Source organism: Benincasa hispida, chromosome 3, assembly GCF_009727055.1.
Source record: "Benincasa hispida cultivar B227 chromosome 3, ASM972705v1, whole genome shotgun sequence".
Taxonomy (NCBI): domain Eukaryota; kingdom Viridiplantae; phylum Streptophyta; class Magnoliopsida; order Cucurbitales; family Cucurbitaceae; genus Benincasa; species Benincasa hispida.
Genome location: NC_052351.1, coordinates 13,157,497 through 13,171,595, shown reverse-complemented (window position 1 = coordinate 13,171,595; position 14,099 = coordinate 13,157,497). Strand labels below are relative to the sequence as shown.

Genomic DNA, 14,099 nt, shown 5'->3' with positions numbered 1-14,099 from the left:
AATTTAAAGAATTTTTAAATATATATTTTTCTCTCTGCTATTTCTTTCTATCCTTTCTCCTTCCTTTCCCTCCACCATTCTCTCTTCATATTGTTATTCTCCTTCTCGGATGGGCTTGCATCCATTGGACGAGCTTCCTCCACCTTGTCCCTAGCGGAGTAGATGGAATGGATTTTGGATAAATAATTTTAATATGCTCATCTCCATCTCTCAAATTGACTGAAAATTTCTATCTTTTTCTTTTTCTATCCGTGAATTTCATTGTTTAGTCTCAGTCTTGCAGTTGCCCACTTCTCACCTATCTTATTCTTAATTATAATCGATCATGCATATGAATTTAAGTTCGAAGCAAGTTTCAAAGTTGATTTTGTGATCTTCAAGATGTGTCGAATGCATTGCATTAGGTTTGATCGTTTTTTGCTTTTGAAGGTTGAAGATAAAGATGATTGAATAAGAGAAAGGGAAGATTAAGCTACGGGAAGGATGGTGAAAGAAGGGGGAGAAGAGAGATGACTGACGATAGGGAGGAGAGAGAGATGAGAGAGAAAAAATATTTTTAATAAAGAACATGCTTAATTAATGGAATAAATACCTTTTAAACCTATTTAGAAAAATTGAGGGACCAATTTGGCCAAATCAAAACTCTATGGACCAAATACGTCTAATTCTAAAAAACTAGGGACTAAAAAGATAGTTTTCCCAATAAATCATGGAAGATGTTCATGATCTTTGAACTTTAGAGTTGAAGGACCGAAGATAAGTCATTAGAATAAAGCAATAAAATTGTTTATTTATAACTATGAGTTCCACGTTTTAGGTACGAGCATTGGTTGGTCAACTTGGTTTTTCGACCAAACCGCTACCGAACCTACTATGGTCGGTTTAGTAAATGTTCAAACTGAGTTCGGTTGTCGAGGAGTAAAAGTCGGTCGGTCATTTTATTCTTCAGTTTTTTTTTTAAATTTGTCGATTTGGAATTTTTTCAAATCAACACGGACCAATTGTTGGATTGTATCAGCAACAGCGGAAGCACAAGAATCATTTAAGCACTCCAATTCACTAATTTTGGCAAAATATAAAACATGCTCTTGCAGAAAACAAGTGAGTTTCAAGACATACCTCTTGTAGAACTTCTTCAAAGCTCCTTCTCCAGCTGTCATCTTCTCCGAATCTTATTGCAGGCTACCTCAAGATCTTCCCCACTATTCTTTTGGTGCTCTAGATTGAGTTGTGGGACTTAAAACAAGTTTGAATCAATGGATGAAGGAGAAATGCTCACAGCAGCAATCTTGGTGAAGAACCCTTTCTTCAACCCGAATTTTCTCTAAAATTCTCTATAGATTGCATGCCCGAAGATCACTCAAATCTCTTCATTATATTGCAGATCAACATGCAATGAGAGAGTTGCATGAGTTGCAGCTCATGCTTGGAGAAAACAAGGCAAAGATGACAACTTTTGTGTGAGCAACTTAGGAGATGGATAATGGAAAACCCAATTTTTCCATTTGTGTTTTTGTTTTCTAAATTTCCAATTTTATCATAAAATCAAAAATGATTTTATAAAATCTATTTTGATTTTAAAACTAAAAAAATCGATTAATTTCATAAATTAATTATTAAATAAAACTTGATTAATTTAATATCAAATATTAAATTAATTTTTACACATATCCATCTTTATATATTTTAATCATATTTAAAAATATAAATTCTCCTACTTCGTTTAATACTCAAATTAAACACGTAATTATATCTCATATAATTACTAATTCCCTTAATTCTAATTTGGAACGTTTCAAATTAACTTATCACATTATTCTAGAGCTAGTCGTTATGAGCTAGTAGGGGACTTCGCGGACCTACAGATCATGGACTCCACGATCCGAGATTAATAACTCATTAGACTAGATTAATCCCCATTCGTTAACTAATGGGTCACTCCACTAAAGCCCATAGTTGCACTCCCCTCACTGTAGATATATTATGTCCACATGATTTATCATAATCAGACACAATCGACCCTTCACAAGGTTGTTCGTAATAACGACTGAGTCAAATATCTGTTTTACCCCGAGATTACGTCTTATTCCTCAAGTTCCTACTGGTTCTTTAATGAACAGCTGGTTTTTGATCCAATCACTAAACTAAACTCTCTCAACTTAGTGAGAGAGTGGGGCCCTTGTTCAAGACCTAGATTCAATACTTGAGGAACAACTTTCTCCTATCCTTAAATCGGGTAGACGTGAACTCCGTCTTGCACCCTATATCCCCAGCTATCTATTCGGTCTTACCCTTGAAATGAGAGTCTTATTGAGCCGGCACTGTTGAGCCAACCCTCACCTATGCAAATCTAAGGGAAATCCCCAATAAACAGGAGTTCATAGTTAGCTCAGGATTAAGATTGAGTTACCTAGGTCATCTAGGTGAAATAGTCAGTCTTATACAATAAACAACGTTATAAAGTAAGAGTGACTTATTTATTGGTCCTATCTTATGCAAACTCATTGCATAGGATGCCCCCACTCCTCATGTCATAACATATACGAATTAGGACCACATCGTATGTAGCACTTTACAACTCTTTGTAACAACTACAGAATAGCCTACATCCAATGGTGTTACCAGAATAAGGTACCCAATCTCATTCATGTACCATAGATCATTTTGACTATTTACTCGAACCTGATCCACTCTTATGTCTCCACATAAAATTCAAGTACTCATATAATAGTCATGGGTCTTAGTTTATTGGATTTAGACTTTCATACAATTTATAAAATCAATAATTAGTATATTGATTATACAATATGTTTATCATTTTACAAACTGCAAGTTTTAGGACATAAAATTCAACACCAACCCCTCTCCTTCTCCAATCGACTAACTTTGGTTCGATCAATCGGCTCGATTTTTGGTCTATCATGCTGACCCTTACACGTTATTATTGTTGGAGTTTTTGTCAAGATGTGGGATTTGAGTCCCACATCGTTAATTTTGAAGAAGGGGGATGAACTTCGTCCCTATAAAAAGATCTTATCTATGTTTTTAGATATCCCAATTAACAAAAACTTTAAGCTTATGTATGCTAATTAAATTTCCTCTTTTGCATCTTTTACTTTGAGAGCGGGAAAAAGAAAAAGAGTGTGAGTAGATAACGCTTTGAAGAAAGTGATTTTGTAATTGGGGTCGAAGGGAGATCTATGTGTGATTGTAGCAATTTTTCATGCAGTAGATTTTTTTTGGTCCATGGTTTTTTCTGCTTATTTTCTACGGTAAAAGTGGGTGATTTTTTTTCCAACAAATGGTATCAAAGTGTCAAGTCGTAGTTTCTGAATTTCTTAGTATGCTTTGTGGTTGCAACATTGTCTAAATTTCCACATCAGAAAGAAATTCTTGAAACGGGTTGTGGTGTTTATGAATACTGTGAGTTGTTCACTATTTACTGTTTTGCTAGGGATGGTAGCAGATATGTAAAGCTTTATGAGTTTAGTAAAGTTTGATGTGGAGAAATTTGATGGAAGGATCGATTTCGGCTTATGGCAAGTGCAAGTCAAGAATGTGCTAATACAAGTTGGGTTACACAAGACCTTGAAGGGAAGACCAGATAGTGGTGCTTCTAAAGAATTAAGTGGTGATGGTGGTCCAGGAGAGTTCAGCGGAGGTTCTAAGAAGTCCAATACGAGCGATGAAGATTGGGAGAAGATGAATTTGAGAGCTGCAAGTGCAATTAGACTAAATTTGGCTAAAAATGTTCTTGTAAATATGCATGGAATTTCAACAGCCAAAGAACTTTGGGAGAAGCTTGAAGTAATTTTTCAGGAAAAAAAGACAAAAAACATCTCAAATCGGTTGTATTTGAAAGAGTAGTTTCACACATTGCGAATGGTGGAAGGTATAAAAATCTCAGATCATCTAAATATTATCAGTGACATCGTTTTTGAGCTGGAGGTGATAGGAGTGAAGATAGAAGATGAAGATAAGGTACTCCAACTCATTTGGTCACTTCCTTTTTCTTATGAACACATGAAACCAATCTTGATGTATGGGAAAGGAACTTTAGATTTTGCTGAGGTTACTAGTAAACTTCTGTCAAAAGAAAAAAAGCTGAAGAGTGAAGGGCATACTTCACAAGAGAATCCATGTAGATAGTAAATGTAAGAAGAAAGAGTTCGTACAGAAAAGAGTTTGTTGGGAATGTGGATAGTCTGGACACATGAAAAAGGATTGTCCTAACAGAGCAGGTTTGTCAAAAGGCTTTGACTCAAATGCTAACATTGTCTTTCTCGCAAGGGTAGATAATGACTCCCTCTGAAAATGACGAAAATCATCCTTGTAGTATATTCGCTTTACCATGATAGAGAATGTGATGTTAGCGGCTCCACAAGTTTGCACACGAGGCACTGACTTATGGTTATGCAAGGTGTGTGGTGGAAGTTATGTTGATGGCTGAAGGACTTCAGGTGAACTAAGTAGGTGGAAGTTTCACCATAAATATCAACAAAGTTTATCGGTATGTGACGAAAAAGGAAATTTTTGGAAGATGGTATTCCAAATGGTTTACTCTTTTGTAGTGGAATGATTTATAATTCTCTAAGTTGGGAATTGTGATTGTCGGAGAAGACAATAGATTTTTCAGAAGGTGTGGAATCTCAAACATCTTGCCAAGGTGGAATTTGTTGGGGGTCTTTGGCAAGATGTGGGATTTGAATCCTACATCGTTAATTTTGAAAAAGGGGATGAGCTTCATCCCTATAAAAAAAATCATATGGCTTTGAAGAGAGTGATTTTGTAATTGGGGTCGGGGGAGATCTCTGTGTGATCATAACAATTTTTTTTATATAGTAGATTTTTGTGGTCGTACGAATATAGCTCAATTGACATAAAATATTCACTCTCGATTAAAAGGTTAGATTAGATTTGAATTTTGTACCTTGTTTATTGTGTTAAACTAAGAAAAAAAAAAAAAAAGCTATGAGATGTACCATTAACTAAAGAAAAAGAAAGTGAAGAAGTGAAAAGCACGAGGTCCACAAACAAAGAGCAAACGAACAATAAAGAAAATGTAACAAATGGTTAAAATGAGAATATCTTTGACGTAATTCCATAAATAGATTTTCTCTCCCTCCCTCTCTCACGATTCCTTTTATGTAGAATTTTGTAGCATTTGGTTGAAAGAGACTTTCGCTATAAGGAAGTATTTTTCAATTTGATTGTAATATTATTTATTAAGAATAAATTTGATCTTACCAATTTAATTCAAAGTATATGACGTCTTGTTATATTTCAAATCAATCTTTTTAAAAATAAAACAAATAATGACCTAAAAAGTTATTCTTCTTCGTATTACTTTACTTGATAATAATAAAATTTATGTTTACCTTTGTTTGATTATAATAAAATAATAACCAATCACGATGAAATAACATCAACTAGAAAATTGTTGGTATGCTCTTATAATAAAAATTCTCTCTTACTATTGATGATTCAGTGGGGCTAGCTATTTAAGCCATTTATAATTATGCTCTCGTTAATCTTCTTAATAGACTCTTCTCTCTCTTGGTTGAAGTGTGGTTGGCTATTTATACAGAGACTCTGTTATCATAAGAAGCCAGATTTTTTTTCTCGATGGTTGAATTGTGGTTAGCAATTTAAGCCATTTGTAATCTTCCTCTCATGGATCTTCTGATTAGTCTCTCTCGTTGTTGATGGTTCAAGTATGATTAGCTATTTAAGCAATTCCTAATCTCTCTTTGTTACTTCACTATCTCTCTCATTCAAAAGCCAATTGACATTGTTTTGGCTTTGAATTTTTGATTTGGTTTTAATAAACCCTAGCTTCAAGCTCTTAGAAACAATGCATCGTCTTTTTCTTAGGCAAAAATCAACCAAAAAAGAAAAATGGGTCTTAAAATGAAACAATTCAATATAATATATGCTACTCAAATACAAAAAGACTCGAATAATGCAAAATTGTGATTTGGGCCGTCATTTAAAGGGCAAAATAAGCTAAAATTGAAGAGAAATGACGATAGGGTTTGTTCAAAACAAGAAACCAATATCAAAAGAATAAAATGAGAGAAAATTAATAAAAACAGTTTAGTGAGAAAGAAGAAGAGAAAAATGTCGTAATAGAAACCATGAGGATAGAGAGAATAGAAACAGAAAAAAAAGGTGTTACGAAAGATTAATTGTGACTTGTGAGAGAACCTAAATAAGAAGAGAGAAACGACAAATTGGGTAAAGTTAAAAAAAATGGTAAATCTCGAGTAATATGGAATGGGGATGAGTTTGATCACTTTTATTTTCTTAGAATATGAAATGAGAATGAGATACCCAAATTTGAAGTAGGTCCCACGTATTATTCTCATTCTTTGATTCCAATTCTAGAGAGAAAAAAAAAATCTGACCCCAGTATCTTTTAGATTTAACCTTGTCGTTTTTTAAAATCTTAGTTAATATAATATAATATATATATATATATATATATATATATATATATATATATTATATTATATATATATCAATTGTAAACATATTATTTGCTAATTATAAACTCTCACTTTTGTCACCCTAAGTCAAATGTTGATGTATTAATAAATAAATAGAAAGTAAAAGTCAAAAGTTTGTGCAAACCTCCCATCCCACGTGTCGTAGAACTAAAAGATAATTTCATCCAAAATTTTCCTCTCCATAATTATTTTTTGAAGTATTTACAAAATTCATTAATATCATGTTATGCCGATTTAAAAGTTTAAAATATCGTTTTTTTTTCTCAAGTAAGTTTGTCATCAACCAATATCAATGTCTATCATTGAATGATGTATAATTAAAAAAAGTTAAAATATAAGTAACTAAAATAGAGTTTTTCATCCAATTGATACTATATTGAAAGACCACCACAAAAACAAAACATAACGTACCATTAAGTCTTATCAAACGTGGTCAATCTGGACATAGTCAATAATTACTATCTCAAAGATCATTGATTCGATCTCTTATTCTCATGATTGAACCTAAAGAGAAAAAGGGGGAAAAAAAATCTAACCAAGCATGTGAGATGTTATTGACCCAAGCATGTGAGATGTTATTGACTCAGCAATTATCAAAAGTCCACCACTGTTTAACATATAAATGATGTTTGACTCAATAAGTCAGATTTATAAAACCCAAAGTTTAGCAACCAAGCCAATTTTCAGTTAGTTACATTATCATACATTAAGCAAACACATGTTATATCATAATCCTAAGACCAACATAGATTACATAGTCCCAAGTTTCTCTAACCTAGTACCTTAATACAGCTCAAACACAAATTATACAGGATTCAAAGTCCCTAATTAACTTAAGAATAGAAGAATCACAAACCTTTGGCGCTCCCCCAAACATCACGACGGAGTTTTCTCCAACATAATTGTCAGCAAAAGCTATCAAATTTCCTGAATTTAAGATCCAAGAAGCAAGGCCTAAGGGAATAGGCATTTTCCTGCACTTTTACTTTTCAAGAAGATTCCCACTGCTTTCCTTTCTACGATTAACTGGCCACAGGGTTTGGGAATAAAAAGGAAAAAAAAAAAAAAGAACCCGAAATCAAATGGTGAAGAGTAGATGTAACGACCAGTTGGACGACTGAGATTGAATGTTTGTGGTCTATATTTATTAGTGGAGAATACTGAAAAAGAATTACGGAAGCAAAAACTGGAAACAAACCAGAGCCAGCAACTTCGACACGAAGAACCCATTAAGAATGTAAGCTCCTTTTTCCTCTTCTTCGCTGCATTTTTTAAGGGTTGTATTGAGATTCCGACAGACACTTTCTTACTTTTCCCAATCGAGGAAAAAGACGATGACTTTTGCGTCAGACTCTCAGCCATTGAGAAGGACAGAAATAAAGAAGGGTGAGTCCGTGTGAGACCCCCTTTAGTATTTAAACTGCAGCCTGGCCTCTAAAGATTGTGACTTGTGAGATCTTAAATTCACTTTCTTGTCCGGACTCTTCTTCTAAGGGAGGCTCTTGTAATCAATATTCATCTTGCTTCGTCATTCTCGAACTTGAGCTGGTTTTCAAGCTTCATTTTGGAGGCCCACAGAGAGGGAGTGAGAGAAGTAGAAACTTTCGCACGTTGCATTTGTCTTTGGTGTTCTTTCTTTTCATCTTGAGATCGACCAAATGGGTATCAATCCTCAGGAAGCTATCAAGAAGCTCAAAGCTCTGATTGATCAAGGTCAGATGATCAACTATTTTTTCTTCAATTTCAGTTCTGAAAACTTCATTGGCTAATAACCATTTGTTTTTTCGTCTTTTTGTTTCGAAAACTGCAGTTGATCAGCCAATGAAGAAATCCTTTCAGGTTCACCTGCTTTCTTCTTTTTCTTCTCTCCATCTCCTTCTGTATATGACCTGTTTTCTGACTGCAAGTTCTATGAGCTTAAAATGCCGTTAGTTCTACTAATTCATATATTAGGTTGAAGCCCATATGACCTCTTATGAAACTCCTTGTAAATGACATTGGATGATCTATTCGCAGAATGTTCATCAAGGATTCATAACAGAAACGCTGGACCGTTTTCTAAAAGCACGAGACTACGATGTCGGGAAGGCCCATAAAATGGTTAGAAACACATTTTCTTATTCAACTTCTGCAGACATCAAACTGTCTAATGCATTACTAAAATAGCCCCTTGTTTGCTGACGAACCATCCCTCTCTTATGTTTTAGCTGGTGGACTGTTTAAAATGGAGGGTAGAAAACGAGATTGACAAGGTATTAAGGGTAAGTGTTTCAACAGCTCATTCACTGCGATGGCCCAAAGTTTTTTTGTTGACATCTCTCTATTGTCTGCAGAAGCCTATATTTCCTGCTGATGTCTACAGAGCAGTGAGAGATTCACAGCTAGTCGGACTTTCGGGGTACTCGAAAGAGGTGTGATTTTGTTTATCAATGTCTATCTCGTACTTTGAATAAACCATTTCCCTGTAAGTCCCAAGATAGCTTGTCCTAATGAGATCGAGTACCAGCTGTTTTGACCTGAAACTTGTCTGTTTCACCTCAGGGCCTCCCCGTATTTGCCATTGGTGTTGGACTCAGCGCATTAGACAAAGCAAATGTAAGTATTTGGGTTCAGTTTGTCTTCCATATGAATAATGTTGGACCTTTCTGTGAATTTTGATGCCACAAACAGCAGACTAAATTATTGAAAATCTGTACTTCAAAAACCAGTGAGAAATCGAGAAGCTTGTTAAGTTAACTGACCGGTGTTTTAATCTCTTCACAGGTGAATGATTATGTGCAGTCGCACATACAAATCAATGAGTATCGGGATCGTGTTATTCTGGTGAGTTACAGAATTTTGGGATTCAACAGAAGCTACTCTCTTCACCTTTCAGTATCATTAACACCTACGTTTTTTTGCTGTAGCCTTCTGCATCAAAAAGGTATGGACGGCCCATAACAACCTGCGTGAAGATTTTAGATATGACTGGTCTGAAGCTTTCGGCACTTGGCCACACAAAGGTATTCTCTTTTCCTACAATTTTCTCCAATAGTTGTCAGTACAAGTTAAATTTCTCCCGGTAAATCTGATTCCATTTCTAGTGGTTCTGATTGGTCTAAACTAATGGAAAATCCGCAAGAATAAGATCACAAAATTATTTTCTTTTGATGAGGATTCTTTTCGATTTGAATCCATGTCTCACAAAATTTCACACTAGCTCGTGCGATTTTAAGAGGAGGGGAAAAAAAGAAAAATGAGAGACAAAAAAGAAAAGATTCAAAGCAATTCACTTTGTTTACAAAATCTGTTGTCTGGAAGAATTTCTTTCTGACCATTATTTTAAAACAAGTCCATAATGGTGAGGAACATATTCTCCATAATAAACTACTGCAAAGTGAAAAGAAGACTTATGATGTGTTTTGATACCTTAAATATGCAATTTTAAACTAGCAAATCAAGGATTTTCCGAATCTCTATGATGGTCATTCAACCGCTCCTGTCTCATGTTTCTGCAGTTACTGACAATTTTATCAACCATTGATGATCTGAACTACCCAGAGAGAACAACTGCTTACTACATTGTAAATGCACCTTACGTCTTTTCATCTTGTTGGAAGGTAAGCCATTAAAGAGATTGATCTTGGTTGGTTTTGTACCTTGTGTGTTGCAATAAGGCCTTGAACACCTGTCTGATGTAGTCATGTCATCTCTTTGATATCGCAGGTTGTCAAGCCTCTATTACATGAAAGGACAAGGAAAAAGGTTCAAGTGTTACCAGGCTGTGGGAGAGATGAGCTGCTAAAGGTAACCTGCATTATTTAAAATAATGTCAAAATTGCCGACTCTTAACTCTAACATAAAAATTCTTTTTTGGCCTGCTTGAATATATTGTAAATGAAATGGATCGCTACATGTTTTTTTATATAAATAGTTTTGACATTTGAGTTGACAATGGAAGCTAGAATCAAGATTTCCATAGCTTTCCATTAAAATATATATTTTGGGGGGTATATAGTCGAGTAGTATGCCATGCCAAGTGTATAAAGCAAGGTACATATGCTATTGTTAGACAATGAAGAGTGGCAAGAGTAATGTTAAATATTAGTGGGGAAAATACAATAATCAAATAACGGGATTCCCTACCATATGCAAGTGATGGTGCATTAATTATTCTCTATTTCTTGTAGATAATGGATTATTCATCTCTTCCACATTTCTGTAAAAGAGAGAGCTCACTGTCCTCCCGATCATCAGCTCGTCAAGGAGGCAATAATTGCTATTCGTTGGACCACCTTTTTCATCAACAGCTATATAACTACATCAAGCAACAATCATTGATCAATGAACCTGTTGAACCAATTAGAAAAGGATCTTTTCAAGTGAATCTTCAGGTGCCCGCATCAAAAAGCAAAGGAGCGGCTAAAACTATTGAAACTGAGTTACGGAAGTATGGCAATGGGCTATCAGATACACTGATTGAACTCGAAATAATGTAGTGACTGAAGCAAAGGCAACTTTTTGAGATGAATTTCTTTCATTAATGGTGCATATTCCTTCATTGAGGAGATGATGGAAAGGAAAAATTGGTTTTACTGATTCTAACACTATAGCCCTTTGGACAGTCCCAATTTCTTGATGGTGACATCCCTAGTCTTGTTGAAATCCACCATTAAAGCAATGGAGAGTCATATCTAACGATGTATCCTGAAATGTGCCTGGTTGAAATATAAAGTGCGCTTCTTAATATATAGGCTTTTCAAGGCTAATTTTTCAATTTATCACTTGATTTTATTATCTGAAAAATTAACCATATAATTACTTAAATCCAAAGTTTCAAGTTCCCAAATCTAAGCTATTGTAAGTACATTTATAATGATCAAAGTGGCACATGGGAAGATGACTTTGATTCCAGGTAGCTGTGGGCTGTGCTGTAGTTGAAAATGAACAATCATAAAGAATATCAAGTGCAATAAGAGACAGGGAAGCGAATATAATTGATGAGCCAATTTAGAAACTGGATCTATTCCACCTTACATTGATCTATGAAGGAAATTTACACAATAGATAAGGAAACAACATACCAAAACCAATGGCCGTCCACTCCAAGATACAGCCACTTGAACAATATGAAGGGCATTCCAACAATAATCTGGTATAACTTCAATATCAATCAACAATAACGTGCCTGAAAGTAAGATTGATGCGGGTTGCCTCTGCCTTAAGGCGCTTAGGCACTGAATGCATCCAATCTCGTTGAGTGTAGCCTCTCATAACCAAAAGTGAACCATGCTTGAGTACAAATGAGTGTGAATCAGCCACACTGCTTTTCTTTGATTTCTTGGCTGGAGGTTCCTCATCATTTCTTCCTGGGGCCACATCAAATAAACCATAAGATGATGGAACTTTTTGAAGTGACGAAAGCAACTGAGCAAAAGACTGAAGATTTGAGAAAAGGGCTTCCCAAAATCAGAACAGAGACCAAAAAAAAAGAAAGAAAGAAAAAAGAACAGATGAAGTAGACCGAATACGTTGAGAAGTTTTGTTGGGCTTCTTCTTCAACAAGAAATCTCGTTCACATCCAAATGACACAGAAGCAATCTCCTGGTTCAATGCATACACCTTCTCATCATCAGAATGCCAACCCACATAATCATTACCACCTTTATACCTGTTCAATAGTAAGCTATTAAAACTACTCCCCGGAAGAGCTTCGTGGACCTTGACATAGAAAAAGCGAAGACAATCAGGAGCCACTAGAAACGCCAACGAGAACTTGTAGCTAAAGAAACCAAAAAGAAAACCCAATAGGGAAAGATCGAAACGAAAAATCTTACAGCATCCAAAATGTCCTTAAGAGGAGGAAAATCATCCCAAGTATAGGCATGAGGTTTATATCCACTATAAGTTAATGTAGTCAGTCCAGGATTCGCAACGTAGCAAGTATCTCTAGGCTGCATTAGCAAATTAAAACTTAAATGTTACCCTCAATCGCGTGAAAAATGCTATAGTTCTTCAGAAAGAACGTAAGGCCCTAACATTAAGCATGGCGGGAAAGAAGGAAAATTCATCTAAAACAATTAACAGTTGTTGAATCTTCAATTTATAATAGAATTGAAAACAAACTAAATGAGAAAGGGGAAGACCTGGAGGACGGAGCGACCGAAGACGCGAATGGTCGGCCTGGTCCATGGAATGCGTTGATTGAGAAAATCGAACCAGGTCCAAGCCTGATCGGAGGGGACGAACTTGGGAACGTAGACGATTTCGCTTCCATTGCCGAGATCCAATGTCTGTCGCCTTCCTGAATTAAAAGGACGAGGGATCTTCGTCTCCGATTCTGAGTCGGTCACTTCTTTGAGCCTCAAACTCATTATGCAAATTTCTTCAGAATTTGACACTCATCATCTTTACAATTTTTATATAGTTCATGCTTGCGTTTCGGGAAAATTGTACGGATGACCTAATTTTAGGGTCCAAAATATCAAATGATCCATTTTTAAAAAATAATGTCAATCGACCCTATGCTTATATCATCATGGGATGAGATTACAAAAATTGTCCCTAATAACCCTCTCACTCTCACTTCGCTAATCTCGCTCTCGCTGTCTGTTCATCTTCCATCGTGATGTGATTGTTTGTCACTGTACGATTGATTTGACAATTTTCATGAAATCTGTCTACAACTTAAAATCTTTAACACACAGCAAAATGGTATATTCTTTAAAATCTAAACTTCATTTGAATGTCATTTTGTTGAACGGAGATTTATTGAACGAGGTTTTCTAGAGCGGAGTTTTTCGGAACTGAACAGAGTTTTCAGAACGGGTTTTTTAGAACGGAACAAACTTTTCTTGAACTTGGTCTCATTGGTGTTTGTAGAAACGTGGTCTCAAAACAGGTATGTATAGACATTCTAAAATAGCATAACGAAAAGGGTGTGAGAAAGAGGGACAAAGAGAAAGGTGGAGAGAGCGACATTGAGCGACAGCGAGAGGCACGAGAGCGAGAAGCACGAGAGCGAGAGGCACGAGAGCGAGAGGTGCAAGAGCGAGAGGCGTGGGAGTGACAGCGAGAGAGATCCATGTGTATTACTATCTGCTTAATAAAAAATTTTCTCTTGCTTTGTAGGATGACACGAAAGTGTGTACTAATTCGATATGGAGGTCATTGGGATGAGAACCAAAATTTGTATGTTGGAGGCGAGCTAACAGGAATCGTTATGCCTATTACCTTGAAGTATGAAGAACTTAAAGCTCACATTTACAGGATTGCAAATGTAAGTTGATCAGAGTTTGATGTTGTTATGAGAGTTAAATATAAGCTTGACTTTGAAGCCCTTCCACACTAATGAAATGATGGTGATGTTGACTTCCTTCTTTGCCGGGACAATCTTTCTACAATTCAGCTATATGTAACACTAAAATCATACCACAATGAAAATGTGAATATAAGTGATGATGGTATAGGTGTAGACAGACAATACGAGGTATCATATGAGCTTAATTGAGAAGAGGGTGATATTCCATTGTCTATGAACACTCAACCATCAACATTATCAATAGACAATGACAACATTCGTGCAGTGAACTTGGAAAGAGAAACTCAATG

At 35.6% G+C, this 14,099-nt stretch overlaps 2 protein-coding genes across 9 annotated transcripts; one reads left to right on the top strand and one right to left on the bottom strand.

Moving 5' to 3' along the window:
* Positions 1–7,090: 7,090 nt before the first annotated feature.
* Positions 7,091–11,239, top strand: LOC120074019 (phosphatidylinositol/phosphatidylcholine transfer protein SFH11-like). Of its 2 annotated transcripts, XM_039026986.1 has the most exons (11): positions 7,104–8,222; positions 8,320–8,348; positions 8,526–8,609; positions 8,717–8,770; positions 8,843–8,920; positions 9,051–9,104; positions 9,273–9,332; positions 9,416–9,511; positions 10,007–10,108; positions 10,215–10,295; positions 10,679–11,239. In XM_039026986.1, exons 1-11 carry the CDS (start codon positions 8,168–8,170, stop codon positions 10,985–10,987), a joined length of 1,002 nt encoding a protein of 333 aa, XP_038882914.1. In that variant the 5' UTR covers positions 7,104–8,167; the 3' UTR covers positions 10,988–11,239. The 2 variants fall into 2 exon arrangements, with proteins under 2 accessions (XP_038882913.1, XP_038882914.1); XM_039026985.1 differs by having other exon boundaries at positions 7,091–8,222; positions 8,717–8,920.
* LOC120074020 (DNA oxidative demethylase ALKBH2) lies at positions 9,765–12,922 on the bottom strand. 7 transcript variants are annotated; one of them, XM_039026989.1, is made up of 7 exons: positions 12,635–12,922; positions 12,326–12,442; positions 12,020–12,209; positions 11,573–11,857; positions 10,635–10,806; positions 10,267–10,300; positions 9,765–10,180 (listed from the first exon to the last, which is right to left on the bottom strand). In XM_039026989.1, exons 1-4 carry the CDS (start codon positions 12,860–12,862, stop codon positions 11,658–11,660), a joined length of 735 nt encoding a protein of 244 aa, XP_038882917.1. In that variant the 5' UTR covers positions 12,863–12,922; the 3' UTR covers positions 9,765–10,180; positions 10,267–10,300; positions 10,635–10,806; positions 11,573–11,657. The 7 variants fall into 7 exon arrangements, with proteins under 7 accessions (XP_038882917.1, XP_038882916.1, XP_038882915.1 ...); XM_039026988.1 differs by having other exon boundaries at positions 9,765–10,176; XM_039026987.1 differs by having other exon boundaries at positions 9,765–10,300.
* Between the last annotated feature and the right edge of the window lie 1,177 nt (positions 12,923–14,099).

Bases quoted from the DNA above. Each gene is read 5' to 3' on its own strand.
- LOC120074020 (XM_039026987.1), bottom strand. From the start codon at position 12,862: ATGAGTTTGAGGCTCAAAGAAGTGACCGACTCAGAATCGGAGACGAAG. The intron at 12,443-12,634 runs GTCTTCCCCTTT...TTGCTAATGCAG, and splicing joins TCGGTCGCTCCGTCCTCCAG to CCTAGAGATACTTGCTACGT. The intron at 12,210-12,325 runs GTAAGATTTTTC...TTCTATGTCAAG, and splicing joins TTAAGGACATTTTGGATGCT to GTCCACGAAGCTCTTCCGGG.
- LOC120074019 (XM_039026985.1), top strand. From the start codon at position 8,168: ATGGGTATCAATCCTCAGGAAGCTATCAAGAAGCTCAAAGCTCTGATT. The intron at 8,223-8,319 runs GTCAGATGATCA...CGAAAACTGCAG, and splicing joins CAAAGCTCTGATTGATCAAG to TTGATCAGCCAATGAAGAAA. The intron at 8,349-8,525 runs GTTCACCTGCTT...ATCTATTCGCAG, and splicing joins CAATGAAGAAATCCTTTCAG to AATGTTCATCAAGGATTCAT.